At 46.8% G+C, this 23,644-nt stretch overlaps 1 protein-coding gene across 1 annotated transcript; it reads right to left on the bottom strand.

The window, feature by feature from the left end:
• Nucleotides 1-5,651: 5,651 nt before the first annotated feature.
• LOC129048484 (uncharacterized) lies at nt 5,652-23,314 on the bottom strand. Its single transcript, XM_063727227.1, has 9 exons — nt 23,052-23,314; nt 22,673-22,748; nt 22,381-22,583; nt 16,937-16,997; nt 10,631-10,751; nt 9,894-10,100; nt 8,684-8,910; nt 6,092-6,426; nt 5,652-5,815 (listed from the first exon to the last, which is right to left on the bottom strand). The coding sequence occupies exons 1-7, from the start codon at nt 23,312-23,314 to the stop codon at nt 8,702-8,704; spliced, it is 1,140 nt and encodes a 379-aa protein (XP_063583297.1). The 3' UTR covers nt 5,652-5,815; nt 6,092-6,426; nt 8,684-8,701.
• Between the last annotated feature and the right edge of the window lie 330 nt (nt 23,315-23,644).

The following is a 23,644-nucleotide window of genomic DNA, read 5'->3' as shown; positions in this document are numbered from 1 at the left end:
AGAACTCTACACCCTAAATCAATAGAATATGCATTCTTCTCAGCACCACATCACACTTATTCTAAAATTGACCACATAATTGGAAGTAAAGCACTGCTCAGCAAATGTAAAAGAACAGAAATCACAACAAACTGTCTGTCATACCACAGAGTAATCAAATTAGAACTCAGGATTAAGAAACTCAATCAAAACTGCACAACTACATGGAAACTGAACAACCTGCTCCTGAACGACTACTGGGTAAATAACAAAATGAAGGAAGAAATAAAGCTGTTCTTTGAAACCAATGAGAACAAAGACACAACATACCAGAATCTCTGGGACACATTTAAAGCAGTGTGTAGAGGGAAATTTATAGCACTAAATGCCTACAAGAGAAAGCAGGGAAGATCTAAAATTGACACCTTAACATCACAATTAAAGAACAAGAGAAACAAGAGCAAACAAATTCAAAAGCTAGCAAAAGAAAAGAAATAACTAAGATCAGAGCAGAAGTAAAGGAGATAGAGACACAAAAAAACCCTTCAAAAAATCAATGAATCCAGGAGCTGGTTTTTTGAAAAGATCAACAAAATAGATAGACCACTAGAAAGACTAATAAAGAAGAAAAGAGAGAAGAATCAAATTCATGCAATAAAAAATGATAAAGGGGATATCACGATATCACCACTGATCCCACAGAAATACAAACTACCATCAGAGAGTACTATAAACACGTCTATGCAAATAAACTAGAAAATCTAGAAGAAATGGACGAATTGCTGGACACATACACCCTCCCAAGACTAAACCAGGAAGAAGCTGAATCTCCGAATAGACCAATAACAGGCTCTGAAATTGAGGCAATAATTAATAGCCTACCAACCAAAAATAGTCCAGGACCAGACGGATTCACAGCCAAATTCTACCAGACATACAAAAAGGAGCTGGTACCATTCTTTCTGAAACTATTCCAATCAATAGAAAAAGAAAGAATCCTAACTCATTTTATGAGGCCAGTATCATCCTGATACCAAAACCTGGCAGAGACACAACAGAAAAAGACAATTTTAGGCCAATGTCCCTGATGAACATTGATGTGAAAATCCTCAATCAAATACTGACAAACTGAATCCAGCAGCACATCAAAAACTTATCCATCACGATCAAGTCGGCTTCATCCCTGGGATGCAAGGCTGGTTCAAACACACAAATCAATAAATGTAATCCATCACACAAACAGATCAAATGACAAAAACCACATGATTATCTCAATAGATGCAGCAAAGGCCTTCAACAAAATTCAACAGCCTTTCATGCTAAAAACTCACAATAAACTAGGTATTGATGGAATATATCTCAAAATAATAAGAGCTATTTATGACAAACCCACAGCCAATATCATACTGAATGGGCAAAAACTGGAAGCATTCCCTTTGAAAACTGGCACAAGACAGGGATGCCCTCTCTCACCACTCCTATTCAACATAGTGTTGGAAGTTCTGGCCAGGGCAATCAGGCAAGAGAAAGCAATAAAGGGTATTCAAATAGGAAGAGAGGAAGTCAAATTGTCTCTGTTTGCAGATGACATGATTGTATATTTAGAAAACGCCATCGTCTCAGCCCCAAATCTCCTTAAGCTGATAAGCAACTTCAGCAAAATCTCAGGATACAAAATTAATGTGCAAAAATCACAAGCATTCCTATACACAAATAACAGACAAACAGAGTGCCAAATCATGAGTGAACTCCCGTTCACAATAGCTACAAGGAGAATAAAACACCTAGGAATACAACTTACAAAAGATGTGAAGGACCTCTTCAAGGAGAACTACAAACCACTGCTCAAAGAAATAAGAGAGGACACAAACAAATGGAAAAACATTTCATGCTCATGGACAGGTGGATGCGATATTGTGAAAATGGCCTTACTGCCCAAAGTAATTTATAGATTCAATGCTATCCCCATCAAGCTACCACTGACTTTCTTCATAGAATTGGAAAAACTACTTTAAACTTCATATGGAACCAAAAAAGAGCCTGCATAGCCAAGACAATCCTGGGCAAGAAGAGCAAAGCTGGAGGCATCACGCTACCTGACTTCAATCTATACTACAAGGCTACAGTAACAAAAACAGCATGGTACTGGTACCAAAACAGATATATAGACCAATGGACCAGAACAGAGGCCTCAGAAATAACACCACACATCTACCAACATCTGATCTTTGACAAACCTGATGCACACAAGCAATGGGGAAAAGATTCCCTGTTTAATAAACGGTGTTGGGAAAACTGGCTAGCCATATGCAGAAAACTGAAACTGGACCCCTTCCTTACACCTTATACAAAAATTAACTCAAGATGGATCAAAGACTTAAACATAAGACCTAAAATCATAAAAATCCTAGAAGAAAACCTGGACAATACCATTCTGGACGTAGGCATGGGCAAAGGCTTCATGCCTAAAACACAAAAAGCAATGGCAACAGAAGCCAAACTTGACAAATGGGATCTAATTCAAGTAAAAAACATCTGCACAGCAAAAGAAACTATCATCAGAGTGAACAGGCAACCTACAGAATGGGAGAAAATTTTGGCAATCTATCCATCTGACAAAGGGCTAATATCCAGAATCTACAAAGAACTTAAACAAATTTACAAGAAAAAAAGCAAACAACCCCATCAACAAAATGAGCAAAGGATATGAACAGACACTTCTCAAAAGAAGACATTTATGTAACCAACATACATATGAAAAAATGCTCAACATCACTGATCATTAGAGAAATGCAAATCAAAACCACAATGAGATACCATCTCATGCCAGTTAGAATGGCAATCATTAAAAAGTGAGGAAACAACAGATGCTGGAGAGGTTGTGGAAAAATAGGAACACTTTTACACTGTTGGTGGGAGTGTAAATTAGTTCAACCATTGTGGAAGACAGTGTGGCGATTCCTCAAGGATCCAGAACCAGGAATACCATTTGACCCAGCATTCCCATTACTGGGCATATACTCAAAAGATTATAAATCATTCTCCGATAAAGACACATGCACATGTATGTTTATAGTGGCACTATTCGCAATAGCAAATACTTGGAACCAACCCAAATGTCCATCAATGATAGACTGGATTAAGAAAATGTGGCACATATACACCATGGAATACTATGCATCCATAAAAAAGGATGTGTTTACCTCTTTTGCAGGGACATGGATGAAGTTGGAAACCATCATTCTCAGCAAACTATCACAAGATCAGAAAACCAAACACCACATGTTCTCATTCATAAGTGGGAGCTGAATAATGAGAACACATGGACACAGGGAGGGGAACATCACACACTGGAGCCTGTTGGGGGTGGGAGGATATGGGAGGGATAACATTAGGAGAAATACCTAATGTAGGTGATGGGTTGATGGGTGCAGCAAACCACCATGACACATGTATACCTATGTAACAAAACTGCACATTCTGTACCTGTAACCCAGAACTAAAAGTATAATAACAATAAAAAAAAAAAGTACATCCAAGAGCTGTGGATCATATCAAATATTCTAAGACACATGTAGTTAAAATCCTAGGGAAAGAGAAAGACAGTGGAGTAGAAGAAATAGTTGAAGAAATAGCATCTAAGAATTTTCCAAAATTAATGACAGACACCAGACCACAAATCCAAGAAACTCACAACACACAAATAGGATAAACATGGAAACAACATAAAAGAAACAAACAAAATACACTTTGACATATATTCAAATCTCTGAAAACTAAAAGCAAAGAGAAAAATCTTGAAGGCAGAGAAAAATGACACATTGCCTAGGGAGAAACAAGGGTAAGAATTACAACAGACTTCTTGTCAGAAACAATAACAATTGAGTGATATATTTAAAATGTTGAAAGAAAAAAACCATTGGCCCAGAATTCTATAGCCAGTGAAAATGTCCTCCAAAAATGAAAAAAAAAAAAAAAAAAGACGTTCACAGGCAAATGAAAACAGACATAATTCATCCTAGCTGACTCCCTCCACAGAAAATCTTTAAAGGTACTTATTCAGGAAGAAGGAATATGGCATTGGTTAGAAAACTGTATCTACACAAAGAAATGAAGAGTGTTGGAAATGGAAAAAGTGAAGGTAAAATTCTCTTTTTTTCCTAATTTAAATTGCTCTAAAAGATAGCCAAAAATTTAAAACAGTAATGGTAACAATAGATTGTATATTCATAACTTATATAAAAGTAAAATAAGTGACAACAGTGGCACAAAAGGTAGGAGCAACAATTGGGAAGAAAGCTGTTCGCACTAGATGTGAAGTGATTTAATAGTACCTGAAGGTAAACTCAGATTATTTGAAAATATATATTTCAAACCCTAGGGCAATCACTAAATATATATATATATTACACACACACATATATATACACACACACACATATGTGTGTCTGTTTGTGTGTGTGTGTAACAAGTCAATAGAACAGATGAAATAGACTAGGCAAAGATTTATTTCAACTTAATCTAAGCAGGCAAGGTAGGGATGAGCACTGCAAGGAGTGGGAAGAACCACTGGGTTAAATTCCAGTGTATTGTGTGGAATCAGTGTCCACAACTACCTAATTTGTCCATAGCTTGTGCAAAAATCAGCTCTTCCTTTTGTTACTAGAAAAGTCCACTCATAGAATGAATTCTCCGAATAATTTCCTTGATCTTTCAGTTCTATCACTAATCCTCCAAGTCAATAGTGGTCAAGCAGTTTCATCAAAAACACTAGGCAAATTTGGTAAAAGTTTGTTGACCAAAGCAAAACCTAAATGATGTGGGATATTTATTAATGACAAGCTACAATATGCCTTATATTGTATATTACACTGATGGCTTTTATCTTTTTAATTCATCTTCTACTTCTAAACAATAAAAAATTACCAAGTAGTGAAACAGACATGTACAAAATTATCTTCTTACTGATGCAACATTCACTTCTTTAAACTGATTAATTCATTGAACACTCATGACAATGAAGAAAAAGAGGGAGGGAGAAAATAAAGTGATTTCTCCATCAGGGTTGTCAGAATTATTGAAATAGAAACTCGAAGTACTCTTATCAAATTTGGAATAGTAATTTCCTTTAGAAAAAAAATGGGTATTATTCATCAGGAGACTTTATCAACAGAAGGAATCATGAACATATGGCAAGGCATTGACTCCCTTATAATGAGAATTTGGAAATCTGGTTGCCATGTAAGCCATGTCCAAATTTAAATAACTTCACCAAAAGAAGGAAATTTCTCAAGAGAAACCAAACTGAAAGCACTAAAATACAACCATGCAATTGTAAATTTTCGCATGGAAACCACTTCTCCAGATGGCTGGGGCTCTTGAGTACAGTATCATTGCTCCAGAGGGTAATTTACTGTCTATATGAACTTGAAAATGGTTCTTCTTCAGTGAAAGTTAAACTTTCCATCCTCAACATTGGCCATTAATTATGTTTTCCAAGGAATTTCTGGTCTTTTTTAATAATAAAATCAATATCAGAAGAAATACACACTAAATGTTTTAAATGCTTGCTTTAAAGAAATAATGTTTTATTTTTATTAAATAAAGCTTTTTTTTAAATCTAAAAATGTATGAAGAGATACAATGAAAATGAAAGCTAACCAAAGGGCCACAGTGTCCAAACTGAGTACTTCTAACAAAGGAGGTATTCCATGTGGCTGCACAAGTGCCTATGGCCCAGCTGGTGGCAATGGTGATGGGAATTCAGAGGCTGATCATAATTGTCTTGTCTTCGCTGCAGAGTAGAGGCTTCCACTCCCTCATTCAGCCCTGCACACTGTTGAGAAAAGTCCCCACAAACATGCCCTGAGCACTCCCTGCCTGCCATACACTGGGCTAGGTGCTAGAGCCCCGACCTTGAAAATGAAACTACTCTTGTTTCAAAGAGATCCCATCCTGGAGAAGAGGACAGATTGATTTAGAGGTGACAAAGGATGGCATTTCAAGTAAATGTCAACAAGCCTCCTGCCAAGTTACTTCTCAAATGAACCAAAATAACTCAATATAGACAAAAGGAAAAATAATCACCTACATGGAACTAGGAAAGCCTTACCTCATTCCAAGGTCGCTGAAGACTAACCCTCAGATACACGCCAGTTGAAACTGAGCTCAGAGACACAAGGTCAGCACAAAGTCAGCCACCCCAGTGGGGCTGTGTTGCAGGGCTGACAGAAAGGCACACTGAATGTCCAGTATCCCCCAGCATGGAGCATGGAGGCCCAGAAGCTGGACCTGATTTGGGCCAGGAGAGTAAATCACCCGTTGTAGCTTCTTCCATGGGCATGGACAGCAAGACTGAAGCAGAAACTTTTTATCCAACAGGGTTTTTAACTTCACAGATGGGCTGAGGTCAGGAGACATCTAACTTCATTGTAATAGGCAACAGCTCTATTGGGAAAAATACACTGAAGTCAAATCACAGAAAGTTCAGAGCCATGGGCAATTTTCTAATCTGACTTCTCACCAAGGTGTCAAATGTTATACAACATTGTATCTAATTTCACAATGTGAAGTTTAAAATCAACATTTTGGTTTAAAAACGACATTCTTGCTTCTTAATTACTGGTGATGTTTTTTAGGAGGCAGAACACAAACTCTAGTTCAAAAGACAGAAAAAATTAAAAACCAAGGAAGCTTTCAAGTAGAAACACCAAAGCTAGGTCTTACAGTGTATATCTTATGCAATAAATATGAGTGTATAAGCCTAACCCAAAGGAGAAGAGACATCAGTCAGGACCAAAACAAAATAACCTAATTCCAGGTTACTTGTATTCTACAAAATATGAAATTAAAATAAAGGAACTTAGAAAGACTGAGAGCAGAATGAAGAGCAAAAATATTCCAATTCAATGTAAACAAATAGAAAGCTGAGTATCAATATTATACACAGTTACATTCATGACCAAAAAATATTGAAATTGTGTTCAATATAAAAAATATTGTATTTGATATACATGTTCAACATAAAATATAAAATATTTTATAATGTTTATTGCTCGATTGATTTAAAGATATAGCTGTCAAGAACCTTTATTTACTACATAGCATCATAGCATGAATAAATGTAGCAAAAACTGGAACAAATAAAAGGATAAATTTGACAAAGCACAAAATCATTGGAAGACTTTAGTGTAGCTCTCTCACTCAATCCTGTATGTCAAGAAATTAAGGAAGAGTGAAACACAGAGAATCCAAATAATTCCATTAATAGATTGATCATATATATAACACACACATATATTCATATAAACATGTGTGACATTTTATATATGTCCCTATGCCTTGTGAACAGAAAATGTGTATCCTTTTCTATTGTTCACAAAGAAAACCTCAAACTCAAAAGAAAAAAGAAAAATAACAAAAACCACCTTCTTTAATATCAATAAAGGAAAACTAAAAATGCATAATAAAAGTTTACTAATTGCAATAATAACACAGAACAATTCTGAAATTTTAAAAGCTCTTCCCTAAACAATACTTCAGTGAAAGAAAAACTGAAAGTCCCTCATGGAATTTCCTTAAAACCAATATTCCTTTTCAGAATCTTTGGAATACTATTAAAGCTGTGCTCATAGAAAAATATATAGCCATTAATATTTTCAGTAAAAATATGAACCAATAAAAACAAATGAACTAGGTATTTTACATAATAATTCTTTTGGTTAAGGTCACTAAAAAGAATATTAAAAATAGAATCACAGTGACAACAGAAAAGCCTCATACAATTGACAATGAGGTGAAAGGTATGTCTTTGGTGGGGGAGGAGAATGGAATAGAATGAAACAGAATGGAGTGCAACAAAATATTAATTCGCCCAGTCAAGGAAAACAAAAACTAGTAAAAGAAAAAGAAAGCAAGGAGAGAGAAAGGGAGGGAGGGAAGGAGGCAGGGGGCAAAGAAACAGAGTATGAGAAAGCACAAATAACCAGAGTATGAAAAAGAGGAAAACAGAATTACTTAAACATATCAATGACTCTGAAAACCTGAATGAAAAGCCATTTTCTAGGAACATGCAAATGATAAAATGGACTCAAGAAGAGATAGGAATGCCTAAATGGCAAATCAAACAGTTGTAAAACAACTACAGCCCTCAAAAACACTGACTTCAGTGTTTTCAGGATGGGGTTTTTCAAATGCTGAATTCTGTTTAAACTGACCAAGAGCAGGAATGTTGGGGGAGGGGAGAGTCTGTAGATTATTCTTTGGAAAGCTAATAGAATTCTGACATCAAAACCAAAAAAAGTTGCACAGAAAAAGGAAACTCTAGATAGCTCTCACAAATGCTGAGCATTGATCCTAAGTTAAATATTATCATAAATAAGAATAAAGAAATAAGAAGTGTGAAATGCACCTGTGTCAGTCAGCTTTGTGAATATCTTGCTTGGTCACTGGACCAAGCTACATTTCTGAAGCTGAGCGTGGGACTTCTCTGAAGGGAATGGATGGTCCTACTCAATATCTTGAAGCAGGAAGGAGCATTCAGGATGGGGCAGAGAGTTTGGGGGCTTGAACACCAAAACGTGGACAAACTTGAGACTTTTGTAGAGCTTGGAGTTGGGAGGGAGATAGCAGACGGCCGGGGCAGAGACCCCAGGGCAGGTCTGGGCCTTAGAGGTTGCAGACTCGTTAGTGAATTATTCTGTACCTCTATCATCTGGAACTCTCATAGAAGTGGAGGCAGAGAGAGCTGATGCCTGCTCCCAGGGGTGCAATGCAGAATGAGGACGGTGTTCACACTCAGGGACAGGAGTTCAGGGACAGTGCGGGTGGCCACCAGGGGTTCTGGGGGAGAATGGCGCAGGATCACTGGCTCACCAGGAGCCTGGTTGAGCACACAAGGACTTGAGATTGATCCTCGATGGCTGGGAGGCACTTTGGGAAAAAAAAAAATGATAAAAAATGAAAACATAAAAACAGTATCAAAGAGAACTGTGCGGTGTTCCACTCTTTACCAAGCCACTTTCCAACTTTCAGGCTGTTTTTTTATCAAGGTTCCAACAGCGACCACCCCCAGGGGCATGCCTCAGGCAGGCTGGGGGTTAGGAAGCCCACCCCTCCGCCCGGGCTCCCACACCTCATTGTTACTGGTCACTAAACAAGCCACTTGCCAGACCCCAGCCACTTACCTGAACCAAGCCTGTCCTCTTGCTAGGCTTTCTAACCTGAAGTGCTTTATTGAGGCCTGTGGGTCCAGCCCAGCTAGGGAACACCCCAGTGCCCCGTAGAAAGTGGTTAGTGTGAATGATGCGGAAAACCAAGAAGGTTACAAGGCAGAGCGTGATTGATTCCCTGGGGCTTTATTGTAATAACTTTAATCTTCTGGAACTCATCCGGTATGAATTTAGGAGCTGGGCGGCATTTCACTGAAATTCCCCATTAATGCAGCTCTCACTGCTCTGCCGGCCTTGGTGGTTGTGGAGTTTGCCACGTTTATGATTTTGCCCTGGGCTCCTTATTAATGAGCCTTGAAAAGAGGGTGTGGAATATGTGAGCCCTTCAGCTGTGCTTTCCTTGAGGAAGAAACAAACAGAAATACCCACCTTGAAGTGCGTCTGGGCTCTGCCTTCCTGGAAAGAAAGCCAATCAACTTGGGCTTCCCAGGCCTCATTGGGGGTGGAGAAGCGTCTGACACTTGCATTGTCTCCGGCTCTCGGTGTTTACAGGTCAGGAGAGGGAGAGGATTGCTGAGGTCTTTGTAACAAACTCAGGTCCTTCTGCCACTGTGCCCACCAGGGTTGATTTTTTAAAAGGTTGTGGGGTTTGGGGACCAGTTTCCCCTATTTTCACAGCTCTCCTGGCCAAATCTGACCACCCTGAATGTCCTGGGTCACATCCCATTTCCAGCCCCTACTTACTTTGCACAGCTCCTCTAACTCTCTCCTCACTTTCATCCCTCGGTCCATTGAATGAGCACTTCCAGGTGTGGCCTCTAAGGGTCCCCTGTGCTTTGCATCCCTGGACGTTGGGGCACCAACATGGAGCAAGCAGAGGCCCCAGGGGGCACGAGGTCTCGCTCACCCTCTGAGCTTCAAGTTCAGAGCCTCGTTTGCAAAACTGCCTGCCTGCAGATGAAAAATGAGCTGCATTCAGGAGTGGAATGAGGAGCCATCGGTCCACCTTATTCTCTCATGCTAGAGGGGCTTTTAAAATAAATGCAAAGCAAGCAGGGCTTGACCTTGTCATCTTCATAGTCCTGTGTACTGACCAGCTGAGACGGTAAGCATCCTGACACCTCTGTGTGCCATGTGCATGCCACTTCACAGTTTACAATGCACCTTCACATACACTTAATCTTTGCATCAAAAGGCTCCACTCAGCCTTATTTGCAAGTGAGGATGCTGGCTCACAGGTCAGGTCCAGTGCTGTTAATTGACTTTCCCCAGCACTTTCCCCAGAACACAGCAGGAGGAGCTGCCACCTGACAAAAGCAGGCAGTGTGGCTCTCACAGGCTCCGACCAGACAGCCCAGATTCATCCCAGCCACTCATTGGGTGAGCTGGGTGAGTTACTTATGTTGCTTAAGCCGATTTCTTTCTTAATTTAACAAATGGTGATAAAATCGCCTGTTTCGTAGTATCCTTGTGTCAATTACCATAGATAACATATGCCTGTTTCCCAGGAGGGTGCAGACCATAAGAGATGCTCCAGAAACCTAAGTTCAATGCCAGCTTCTTTCCCGTGTGGTGTTCACATGCTGAAAGTATTGTGCCAACCTTTAAAGACAATGTTGAGAAAGAGAATGGTCAACCATGGGCTTCGTAGCACATCTGCCTGCAAGCCTGTGGTGCTCGGACTAGGTGGCTGATGTCACCTGTGCCGCCTGTGTCTGGAGCTGCCTGCTGTAGGCTCAGGACCGAGGGGCTCCTGTGGACCTGGAGTTCTGGAACTTACAAGGTAGCCATATGAACCCCTGACACCACTCTTTACCCACGCTGGGCTTGCCAGGCTGATGACTCAGATGAAGGGCATGATTGCCTATGCCCAGATGTCCCAAGTATCCTACTAGGTTTTGAAAAAAGCCAGTAGTAAGGACAAGGGACCAGTGCTTGTCCTGGAGCCCCGTGGCAGCCCCGGGCCAGCTGTGAGAGCCTAGGTCAGACTTCAAACTTTGCTGACCTCCAGCAACAGCCCTCCCCCATTCCCTGCCCCAGGCCTCATCTGCATTCATCCTAGCAGCTGGATGGGAGAGGAGGAGTGAGGGAAGCTAAGTGCAGGGACCCTCCACCAGGACCAGGCAGCAGTGGCCACATGACCCAGCTCTACTGAAGCCCTGGCTGAGCCCAGTGCACAATCCCTCCTCAGAGGCTGGGGCCAGGCTGCAGGGCTCTCATCCTCCATTTCAAGTATGTGGGAGTAGACAGAGAGATGGGAGAGAGGGAGATTTAGTCTTGTCTCCCCTCCCCTCCCGTCTCCTCCCCTCTCCTCCCCTCCCCTCTTTCCCTTCCCTTACTGTACCATCACATCCCGGCCCATTCCTCCACCTTGGCCTAAGTTAATTCTGTTGGATTTTAGTCACTCGTGACTGTAAAACTGTTTAACTAATACGAAAGCCCTCGCAAAAGGTTTGTAGACACACTGTTCCAACAAGCCGGTAGAATTTTTATATTCCTGCTATTTCCATCATAAAAAGCTCTTTAAAATACATTTCATCTTAAACCTGGCCCATGAAACTCCATCGAATTCCCAGAGACTTCACAGAGGTCCCATCACCCCGCCTGTCCAAGCTGGCTGCCCACACACAGGGGCCTCCTGCGTGCAGGGACTCCTGAAAGTCCATGTCCTATGCCTTCCCTGGCCGGGCTCCTCTTCTAACACAAAACCCTCCCGAGCCAGGGTTTGGCAGAGCAAGGGGTAGACTGTGCATGCTGTGATTCCCCACCAGGGACCACCAGGTCTGAAGGACGAGCTTCCCCCCAGTGCTGGGAGAGCTCCTGGCTGACGGCCACCAGCCTTCCCCGTAGAGCCTGAAGATGGCCCCTCAGGCACCCCCTACACACCAAACTGCTCTCCTGGCTGCCCCCAGCACAAGCCCCATGGCCTCACCCTCATTGTTTGCTTCTGAAACCCTCTTGCTCCACCCACCACATCTCTACTTTTTAATCTTTGCCTCCTTCAACATTTAGCTCAGATCCCCTCCTTCATGAAACCTTTCAAATTGCCCCAGGGGCAACCCACTCGGCTCTGCTGCACTCTCCCCGGCTGTTGTCCTGGGACTCTTGCAAATTCTAGTTGTAGCCCAAGACTCCAGGCCCAGCTGAGAAGCAGTCAGTCATGCTGAGAGGGCTCCTCCTTCCTGCCCTGAGACGGCTTGTGCAGCATGACAGGGAAAGCTGGGATTTGTAGCTGACCGTGAGTTCAGATCCTGTCTTTTCCACTAACTGGTAACAAACTCCCTGAGCCTCGCTTTCCTTGTCTCCAACAACATGTAGGCACTGGGATGCCAATCAGGTCACTTGGGAAAAGCAAACTCAGGAAAAGTGAGCATGGGGAGGAGCAGGGAAGCTGTTGAGTGTTCCAGGACAAGAGTGGCCCGACTTTTTAGGTTCTTTCTCCAAACCGATCCCGGGAAGCAGGGGCTTACTGGACAGGAGTGCAGAGCTGAACAGTGGCTGCCAGCTGGCCTGGCTCACCACTGAGCCTCTCTCTCCAGGCTGACCTGCTGGAGGTGGAAATGTGGCCTCTGAAGGCCCCCAAATCCACAACCAAAAAGGCCAAATGAGTTCTGCCTTAGAGGCCTGGGTGTGGGGTGGAGATGCCCAATGCACCTCTCCCCTCCTTGGTTAGGATCTGAGCTAAACTTGGCATCTGCCAAGCAGCTCTCTCAGTCCTGCAGAGGACACTGGGAGCCAGGCCAGGCTGGGCAGCAAAGGCTTTTCCCAGGGGCACCCAGTGGCTCCCCACTTCTCTTGGCATGGACAGTGTCCCTCTGAGCCCAAAGTGGGGAGTGGGCCACTGTAAGGCCTGACTGCTGGCTGTCCATCCAGTTTCTTCCTTTTTCTTACGTACAAACGAAATACATCCACCATCTGGCAACCTAGGGAGATGGAGGTCAAATTTTGCACACGTGAAGCATTTCCATCTGAATAAACAAGTTCCTTTTTTTTTTTTTTTTGTCCTCTGTCATTCCCAGAAATCAGTCCAGCTGTTCACCACCTAGGTACCTCCTGGCCCCAGATGTCCTCTGGGGCAGGCACCAGCACACACCTGGGCTTATAGGGACGGGGGAAGGGAAGAGAAGGACCTCATTTCTATGGCCTGGGAGGGAGGGAGAAACAGGTGACAAGCACACCCCAGCCTGGCCCTGCCCTCAGCTGCTCCCGCTGGGCTCCTGGAGGCAAAGCCTTGTCCAACAATGAGGATGGACACAGACACACATGTGCACCCTCCACCTCCTACCACAGGGCTGCTCCTGGAAAATGTATTCCCTCTCTGGACCTCTGCGCAGTCCTCTCCTCTTCCTTCCCTAAGGCCCCGTCTGCCTCCCCCGACTCCCTTCCCTTCTTCAATACTCATGGAGGGCTGGCCCCTGGGTAAAGAGACCAATTTATCTTCGCTCTCATCTTCCATGGTTCCTGGGCCTGCAGACAGACTGGTTCCCACAGAAACCGTGATTGCCCAGATTCCAGGGGGTGGTGATTACAGAAAACAAACTCCCATTTAAGGACCTGTTCAGGGGGCTGAGCTGAAAGCAGCAATGGCATGGGGACTTCAAACCTGTTTTCCTTAACACTCAGGAGTGCCCCAGGCCTGGTTGTGTGCAGACACCGGCCTGAAACCCCACTTGTGTTAAGACTAAGGTGGCTTCAGAAACCCAGGGAGCCTGTAGGAGCGAGGCAGTGACTGTTGGAAGGAGATTGTCTTGTGTCTTGCTAAGGTCGCATCTAAAAGGGATCCTGCAGAAGCACCCAACAAGCTACTCTTTGCAAAACCTGACCGTGCTCCCAGCCCTCTCAGCTCTGCACCTACCTTCAGAGACCACAGAAGCCAGGGTGTGAACCCTCCCAGGTGCCCTGGTGCCCCACGACCACCTGAGTAACCTCCTTCAGGTCTGTAGTCCCAGAGTCCTCACTGGCGAAATGGGGATGGGAACCCGGTAGTTCCATGGGAAAGAAAAATGCACAGGACAGTTCTTTCATAAACCAACTAGAGCTCTCCATGAGAAGAAGCAAAGATGAAAAATTTTAAAATGCTGTAATTCCCTGCACTTCTGCAGGACAGAAAAATGTTATCCTCAAAGCTTCTGGTGTCTCCACAAAAAAAAAAGCAGACCCTCACCCCCACCTCCAGGTCCTCTAACCACCCAAAGGCTCTTTGAATTATTCCATTCTAAGAATTGGTGTCTGCACATGACCTTACCCATGAGCATTTCAGGTCTTCAAGGGCAAGGCTGAAGGAGCCCCTCTTCAGGAGGACTGAGAGCCACGTCTGGTGCCCCCCAGGAAGGTGCTGACTGGCATGTAAAAGTGGGAGCAGGTGCTGTGGCACACCTGGGTGACCAACCCATCCCATGCTGCAGCCTCCAGCCAGCCTGGGCCTCTGAGGCTGTGCAGACCCCATGACTGGCTGTGGGCACACACCAAAGGGATCCAAGCCTTATTCTGGTCTTTGTGGTCAGCTGTTCTCTAAGTTTATTAAACTCCTCCAAGCTCTCAGGCAGAGCATAGCTGTGATGCAACAGATCCCTACCCCATACCAGTGAATGCACCCTGAAGTAGGCCAGAGGGTCGGGGGGAGTCTGCACTTCTGCATCCAAAGCAACCAAAAACCAAACACTTCTGCAGCCAGACTGGGGATCATGAGGGGAACAGGCAGGGTCATAGCATGAGCCCTGGTCAGAGCCTCAGCTGCACTGCTGGTTCCTGTGGTGTTGGGAAGTTACCTCCCTCTCTGATCTGAAAATGGGATAAGCACGCTTGCTCTGCAATGCCGCTGCTAAGTTCATGTGAGCTGCTGGTGTGGCCTGCCTATGCGATCCTTTGGGTCTATCTAACATCTGGGCACGCTGAGGTTGTTATAGGGGCTGGCACAACTGTGGCCACCTCCAAAGGCAGCTTCGTGTTTGGTCCCTGGAGAAGGAATGCCTGTCTTTGCAAGTTTAAGCTTTGATTTTAAACTTCCGCTCAGACTTCAAGATCTTTTCTGGGTCTAATTAGCTCTACCAAGGTGCATGAAGCAGCCACACTACTAAAACCCTGCTCTCTCCACGTGGTGGTATACCAAAAAAGGATGAGCCTCCCAGAGCTCTGGGGTAAAATACAGCTGACAAATGCACCAACTAGAGGCACTGTTAGCCAGGGCACAAAGCTGATAATGGCCTGGATGTGCAGGGGCCTCACCCCTGCAGCCAGGACAGTACAATGTGCTTTTCTTGGCATACTCCGGGAAGGGGTGCCTCACTCCTCCTGAGTTATAAGCGCTCAGGGTTTGCACTTCCTGCTCGAAACCTCAGCTCCAGTCAACTGGTAGACAGAATTATACCCATGCTGACCTGATGAAGAAGCCACAGAAGTAAATATTGCCTTGGGTCAGGGCCCCTCCTGGAATCCCAGAACTCTGTTGAAAGCTGCCGAGGCAGGGGTAATAGATCACCACCACCCGCCTCCGTTTACAACCGGGTAATGTCTTTTATGACTGCCTCTCTCTATCCTGAATATTTATTTTATTGCCCCTGTAGGCAGATTTTTCCATTTGGTAAAAATCATCAGATGGTTTCAGTCATGTTAACAACTGCTCATTAAATGCCGAGAAGTAAACAGAGAAATAAAGGTTTGTTTTTTCCCTATTTTTTTTTTCTTTCTTTGTAATTTATGGAGGATACTCATGGGATGGGCACTGTGGGGTGAAGTGTGCTCAGATGCTGCTCTCCTCATCTCCTGCCTGGGTGGGCTTTCCCTAGGAAACCCTCCCTGCCTATAAGAGAAGGCCATTCCTTCAGCAGAGAAAGGTGAAGGTTTTGATCTATTTCAAGGCTAAAATTTGCTGAGTGATCTCCAGGTTTTGAGCTTTTGGTACTTGCTTCTTTTTTCCTGTGGTCCAGGAAGCAGGAAGCATGTCTTTCTGTTCCTTATGGAAAATATCACTCAGGACTAAAGCAGTTGGAGAGGACTGGTGTGGAGGGGGTGAAGGGGAGAGCCAGATGGATGGGTGGATAGATAATTGGCTGGACAGACAGATGGAGAGATGACTGGCTGGCTGGATGGATGGATGGTGTAGGATGGATGGAGTGATGGATGAGTGGATGGATGAGCAGATGGATAATTGGCTGGATAGATGGAGGGGTGCATGGATGAATGGAGGCATGGATGAATGAATGGACGGATGGATGGGTAGATGGTGTTGGATGGATATATAGATGGATGATTGGGTGTTTTGGAGGGTGAATGATGAATGGATTAATGTATGGGTAGGTGGGTGGATGAATGGATGGACGGATGGGTGCATGTGTTGGATGGATGTATGGATGGATGACTGGGTGTTTCAGCGGGTGAACAGATGAATGGATTAATATATGGGTAGGTGAGTAGATGAATGGATGGATACCTCAGAGGTATCCCCACCTGAGTCCATCTCCCACTTACATCCCCTAGGCCAGGCTGCTGGTGAAGCCTGCATTTGCACTCAGCCTTGAAAGCCTCTCTCAGCAGCCTCTGTGTACAGCCCAGTCCAGATCATCCATGCAGTAAGACTACAGACACCCTGCCACAGGGATGTAGGGTGAAGAAGGAAGTAAAAACTCCTCTTCCGAACAAGGAGGGCCAGTGGAGCTGGAATCCTGGCTTCTCTAATTGGAAGGGACCATCTGTGCAGGCAGCAGACCCAGCTCCTCCCTTACAATCCACAGCAGCTCTTGAGCTCTTTCCTCTCCTGCAGAATCCCACCAGCCCAGGATATTGCTTACGTGGCCCTCTTTCCTGAGATACTTCTCCCCTCCTCTCCTTCTCCACACATAGCTCACCCACCTGAAAGAGATGGAAAGAGTGTCAATAGATGGGCATCATACACATCTGACGGGATCAGAGGAAGAGCACGGCTGGTGATATTGGGGATAAGAGACCTGCCTACCCTTGCTTCAGGCATGGCTAGGACTATTTCTGGAAGGGTAGGGTTGGTGTAGGTGCTGTGTTACACTGTTCATCCCAGAAAGGAGAACAAGAAAAGATCATTCCTATATTGCTTTCATGCACCACTTTCTAGCATCTCTGTGTTAATAAAACTCAAGAAATCCTCTCAATGAAAAAAATAAGTGACTCCATAACTTCCCTTCCCAACCTCAACCACATGTTCTGAAGGGCCAGGCAGAAGACCGCAAGGCGGGGGGCTATGGCAATGTGACGAGCATAGACTCAGCAAATGAAAATACCGGATGCTCCATTAAACCTGAATTTCAGACAAACACTGATAATTCTTTTTAATAAGTATGCCCCACACCCCATGCAATGTTTGGGACACATTGATACTTAAAAACAAACAAACGAACAAAAAACAAACAAACAAAAAACCCTCGCTTTTCTGTGAAATTCAAACATAACTGGGCGTGCTGTGTTTTATGTGGCAAACCAGCTCTTTCTCCTTCACCAGGAACAGCGCTACTTCAGAGTGGATTTAAACTCCAGCCCTGACAAATAACAGTTTTGTGATCTCTGTCCCTTAGTTCAGGGAATGGGCTTGCTACATTGAACTCACCTCATCAGCTAGATGCAAGGAGAAAGGTGACAGAAGGCGCCCAGCACAGGGTGACTCCAGTGTCAATGCTGTTCACACTCTCAGTGTGCACACTCTGGGGTTTCTGATAGGTAGGGACTGATGTATACTCCAGTATCAGAACCTTCAGTGGAGCCCTGGCTGCTGAGTCCAGTCTGCCCAGAGGCAAGGGGAATAGGAGAGAGCGGTGGGGCTAGGAAAGGGAGGCAGAAGGAATCCAGGCCTGATTGTGGTGACTGAGCACAGGAAGGTTCACTACTTGGTTCCTGGGAACTGGTGTGGGGATTGGGGGCACAGATCTGAGCCCTGGTAGTCCGACAGTCCCAGGGAATGTCCCAGGAAATACCAACTGTGCTATTGTGAAATATATATTTGGTCTTTGTCCCAGCTTCCTGGCATGCAACTCCTAAAATCTTTCGTTTACTTGACTGATGGCTGGCAACCCGTGGGTAGCTTCGGGATGGGGGCTAGTCATCAGAAACACCAAGCAGGATTAGAAGGCGGGAACTTACAGCCCCACCCCATCAGTCTCTGAGGAAGGAAATAGGGCTGAAGGCTAAGTTACCCATGGCCAGTGATGTAATCAATCATGCCTACGTGATGAAGCTTCTATACAAACACAACAAAGCAGGGTTCAGAGGGCTTCACGACAGTGGAGGTTCCTGGAGGATGGTGCCTAGAGAGGGCATGGAGACTTCATGTCCCCTTCCCCCATACCTCACCCTATGCATCTCTTCCTCTGTAGCCTTCGTAATACCTTTTTTTTTGGAGACAGAGTTTTGCTCCTGTCACCTAGGCTGGAGTGCAGTGGTGTGATCTTGGCTCACTGCAACCTCCGCCTCGCAGGTTCAAGAGATTCTCCTGCCTCAGCCTCCCAAGTAGCTAGGATTACAGGTGCCTGCCACCAAGCCCAGTTGATTTTTGTATTTTTAGTAGAGACAGGGTTTCACCATGTTGGCCAGGCTGGTCTCCAACTCCTGACCTCAGGTGATCCACCCACATCAGCCTCCCAAAGTGCTGAGATTACAGCCGTGAGCCACCTCGCCCAGCCCATAATAACCTTTTTAATAAACCACTAATCATAAGTGCTTCCCTGAGTTCCATGAGCTGTGGTAGCAAATTAATGAAACCCAAGGATGGGGTTGTAGAAACCCTAATTTATGGTCATTTGGTTAGAAGCTCGGGGAAAACAACCCAGGGCTTGCAACTGGTATCTGAAGTAGGAGCAGCCTTGTGGGACTGGGGCCTCAACCTGTGGGACCTGAGCCTACCTCCAGGTAGATCGTCTCAGAGTTGAATTGAATTAGAGGACAGCCAGCTGGTGTCTGCAGCTGAAGGACTACTGGCTTTGTGTGTGGGGAAATCCCCCCCGCCCCCACACACACACATCTGAAGTCACAGAAGTATTTTGTGTTGTGAGAGTAAGGAGAAACTGAGTTTGTTATTCTTACATTCTCAGATCCCCCTGCCTCAGCACTGTCCAGCAAGGGAGTCTTTGGGCAGGGCCTGCTCAGACAGAAGTCCTGGCCTGCTAGACGTGCACATACCCTGACGGTAAGCCTTGCTTGCCTACACATGTGCCCAGAGCCAGTGGGGACCAGCTCTGCCTCTCAAGGGTCCTTCCCTCTAGGGCAGCCTGGGGCTGTTTGCAACTGGCTCTTGAGGCCAGTGGGGATCTAGACAGGAAAAACATGGCCAGCTGGTCAAATGCCAAGGTACGGATTCCAAAAGGCTCCCTGGATGACTGCCATGGGAGTGACTTATGTCCCCAAGCGTGCTTCCAGGACCTGGCTGATGTTCCAGGATCCAGAGACATTGGCCCCAGAGAGATGCACCCTTGCTCCTGCCTGGCTCTGTCATGTTGGCTGAGGCCCTCAACTCTGAGCCTTGGGCTCAGAGCCCATGGAGACTTGGGTTCCATGTCTTCAAAGCTGAGACAGTGGGGCTTATACTGCAAGCTTGGTCTTTGAAAGTACCAAATTGACAAATTCAAAGAAGGCAAACTAAAGTCCTATGTAAGTTCACTGTTCAATATCTTCCTAAGGGCCTTCTCTGGGCCAAGTGGTTTCACACTGACTAAATCCACCATGTCAGCTAATGTACCTGCTGCACAGATGACATCAGCAAGGCGGTGAGGATTTGTCTTCCTCACCAGGCTTCCTGGTTCCTGGAATAGGCCACCTGCTCCTGAACCCCAGGGCCAGGTGCCAAAGGAGTGAGGGCAGATGTGGGTGGTTGGGAGGGGTCCCTCCAGGACTGCATGGGAGTTGGGAGAGGAGCACTCCCGGAGGGGTGGCAGGGCCAAGGGTATCCAGGGATCCCATAGGGCCCCACGGTCTTCCTACGACCTGAGCGCTCCTGGACCAGCGTTCTCCAGCCTCACCTGGCAGGCGAGTGAGGAAGACATCGTGCCTCCTTTGTGTGATTTTATGTTTCAGCACTTTGGAGCCAAATATTTATTTCAAAAGGGGGATTGGGGTGGGAGGGTGTCAAATAATACAAAAAATATTCTTCACGTAGAAAAGGTTTTCAAATTTCAGATCTATTTGTATTGCTGTCAAAATTTTTGCTATGTCTCCAGCCACCTAGACTAGTACTTGCTATGTTAGTTTCAATTGACTTACTTTTTAAAACTTGAACCATATATTAAAAAAAAAACCTGAGCAATATCTGAAATATCTGCCTTTACTGTGCTAGTTATATTTTTTCTTATTACTTAAAAAAATAAATACATAAATCTATATTTTATAGATTTCAGAGTACCACTTGAAGTCACCTTGTCAATTACAGACTGTACAACATGGATTTAGTGTAAACCTTTAATCCCTACTGGGAACCCTCTTGCAGGCCCAGCCGTTGAGCCCTGGGGAAATGAACGGCCCAGGCCAGGCAAAAGGGGGTGGGCAGATGCTGCCCAGGGGTCTAGAGACCATAGCACACATGCCAGCTCAGGAGATGCCCTGCCTTTAACTCAGCAGCCAGACCCCCTGCCTCCCACCTTGAACTGTGCTTAACAAGGCATCCCTGAGGAGCCGCTGTGCCCTGCATTACCTGGTGGAGCGGCACAGAGTCTGAAGACCTCAGGAGAAGGTGTAGCTCTATTGGGAGTAAGAGTCCCCAGGCAGAGAAAGAAAGGTGGAGTCTTTTGAGCATAAGCATAAGCAAAGGACACAGGGAAAGGGGTGGGGAGCTTCGCTGACCCGAATTTGAGAGGTACCCCTGTGGCCGAGTGAGCTGGAGTCATGTTAAAATGGCCTGGTCTGATGGCCGCCTGCCTGTGCAGGCGGTGCGGAGGCCCCCAGAGTGTACAGCGTTTTATTTTATTTTATTTACATATTTATTTATTTATTTATTTATTTTTGAGACGGAGTCTCGCTTTGTCACCCAGGCTGGAGTGCAGTGGCGTCATCTCGGCTCACTGGAAGCGCCGCCTCCCTGGTTCACGCCATTCTCCTGCCTCAGCCTCCCGAGTAGCTGGGACTACAGGCGCCCACCACCACGCCCGGCTAATTTTTTTGTATTTTTAGTAGACACGGGGTTTCGCCGTGTTAGCCAGGATGGTCTCGAACTCCTGACCTCGTGATCCGCCCGCCTCGGCCTCCCAAAGTGCTGGGATTACAGGCGTGAGCCACTGTGCCCGGCCAGGGTTTAAAATTTCAATCGCCAATTGTAAAATTGTGAGGCTTGTACCTAAAATATGGATCCTTGGCCACCCTATTTAAAATCCTAACTCCCACCCCACTTTCCTCTGCTGTATCTTCCCCTAGCATTTAATGGCCTTCTAAGTATTTTATGCGTAATTACTTATGCTTAGCGCCATGTGCTTCTAAACGTTTAGTGCCTTTTCTGAAGTACTTCAAACATGTAGCCCAGGTCTAGCACATAGTGGGTGCTCAGTAAGTATTTAACGAACGACTAGCGGAAGGGATGGCCCCATGGGTGCCACACTAGCTTCTGTTCTGGGGCCTCAGCGCGCCTGCGGGAGGGGCGGCGGCCAGGCCTGAAGCCCTGGTTCGCCCTCGACTCAGGCCACGCGGGCCTTTCAGGCTTCTGGGACAGATCCTAGGTCCAGCTGCCTACCTGATTTTGTGGCAAAGGAAAAAAAAAAAAGAAGAAGAAGCGAGAGGCGATGGCGTTTGCTTTGGCCAGATTTAAGGGAAAGCGAGGCTGCGCGCGGCTCCCGCGGGGTCGGATCTCCGAGGTCCAGGGCGCCCCTCCGCCCGGGTGTAGATTTCCTGAGGGCCCCTTCGCCCTCCTGGGTTTCATCAGCTGCGCAGGAATGGAGCCGGCCAGAGCTCTGGGGAGCCGGGAGGGAGGTGCCGCCACCAGAGGGCGCCGGAGCCCCAGCGCTGCGGTCGGTGAGCGGCCAGGCTCCCCCGCCCAGCCCAGCAAAGGGCTGGGGACGCCCGACGGCTGCCTTCTTCACTGGACCTCACTGCCTTCAGTTCTTTAAGGGCAGGGGCCAAGCAGTGGGGTTCCCGGCTCCAAGCCCAGTGCCCAGGATGGGTGGGTGGATGGATGGATGGATGGATGGATGGATGGATGGATGGATGGATGGACGGATGGATGGATGGAGTGCCCGCCCACAGCCATCTAACGGCCAAAGTGGTTTTGGAAAAAAAACGCACAGAAGACACCTACCCCCACCAGCGGAGTTCCGGAGCCCTCGCAGCCTCCTGTTGACCGCTCCCGCCTAATGGAGCTGCTGACCGCCCACTCCCCCGGCCAGGACTCCCCAGGGACAGGGACGTGTCCCCAGGGCAGGCCCCTGGATGGACGCGGCGACTGACCCCACTCCGCTGGATGCTGTGCTGGGAAGGACACAGAGAGGTGGCTGGGGCAGCCTGCGGTCACAAAGCGAGGCCCAAAGGGGCGTTCTCCTCACCCCTGCGCCTCCTGGGTGCCGGCCTGCACCCTCCCTTCGCCGCCGGACTGGGGCCATCTGGGGTGTCTCGGGGGTATCCGGAGGGCTAAGCACCGCCGAGGGACGGCTCCGAAGGAAGAGTTTTCTGGACCCAGAAGGCAGACGCCAGTAGTATTGTCCTAGGAGTCAGAGGTCGGGGTGGGGGAGTTCTTAGCTCTTTGGGTCGCACGGAGCTTTTCTTGGGTAAGGCAGTAAGTACTTAGGTTTAAAGGACTTACTTACAGCTACCATTTATTGAGTACTGTCTGCTTGTCAGACACGACGCAGAGGATTTCGCAGCGTGGGGCGGGTCTCATTGAATCTCCCGTCCCACTCCGCGGGGTGGGCCTGTGATTAGCTCATTTCACAGTTGAGGGGTCGGAGGTACAAAGGCTACATTCGCTTTTACTGAGAGCCGCCGGCGCCTTCTGCTTTGTACAGGCGAGGAAACTGAGGCTGGGCTGGTGGCGCCGTGGGCTTGGAGTCCCAGCTACGCTGACTGCAAAAACCGGTCTCATTCCCGCAGATCGAGCTCTGCCGGCGGCTGCGCCGCAAGCCGGGCAGGTGGCGAGCTTGAGCCCCAACGCACAGAAAGCAGGACCCCCCTCGGCTGCCTTGGGCCGCCACCGCCAACAGGCCCTCCGCCTCGGGACTAACTTGTTTGCTTTTCATTGGTTCTCATTCAGTTCCCGCCATCGAAAGGCCCCGTCCCGCAGCTTTCCACGCGCGCCCCACTGTACGCCTAAGGTCCTCAGTCTCTCCAGTGGGGTCCTGTCACAGGGACAATAAGCGGCCCTCCAGCCGGCGTCGCCCGGGCTGCGGACCTCACTGCAGACCGGGTCCGCGGTGCGGGGCCCAGCGGAGCCTGAGAAGGTCAAAGGCCGGAGCGCACTGCGCCTCCGGAACACAGCGTGAGCGGAGGAGCGGCGGGGGGGGATGGGTGGGGGTGCCGCCGAGGGAGTCGCGCGTCAGAGACCCCGGCCACGGCCAGCACTCGGCTCC

This window comes from Pongo abelii, chromosome 8 (genome assembly GCF_028885655.2).
Source record: "Pongo abelii isolate AG06213 chromosome 8, NHGRI_mPonAbe1-v2.0_pri, whole genome shotgun sequence".
Taxonomy (NCBI): Eukaryota; Metazoa; Chordata; class Mammalia; order Primates; family Hominidae; genus Pongo; species Pongo abelii.
Note: the sequence above shows the minus strand (reverse complement) of the source record. Positions and strands in the feature narration are given on the sequence as shown.

Excerpts from the sequence above, each read along its gene's own strand:
- LOC129048484 (XM_063727227.1), bottom strand. The coding sequence starts at position 23,314 with ATGAAAAGCAAACAAGTTAGTCCCGAGGCGGAGGGCCTGTTGGCGGTG. Across the intron at positions 22,749-23,051 it reads GAAGGCGCCGGCGGCTCTCA|AAAACTCTTCCTTCGGAGCC; the intron begins GTAAAAGCGAAT and ends TTCTGGGTCCAG. Across the intron at positions 10,752-16,936 it reads ATCTCAGGAAAGAGGGCCAC|GTTGGCACAATACTTTCAGC; the intron begins GTAAGCAATATC and ends TTGTCTTTAAAG.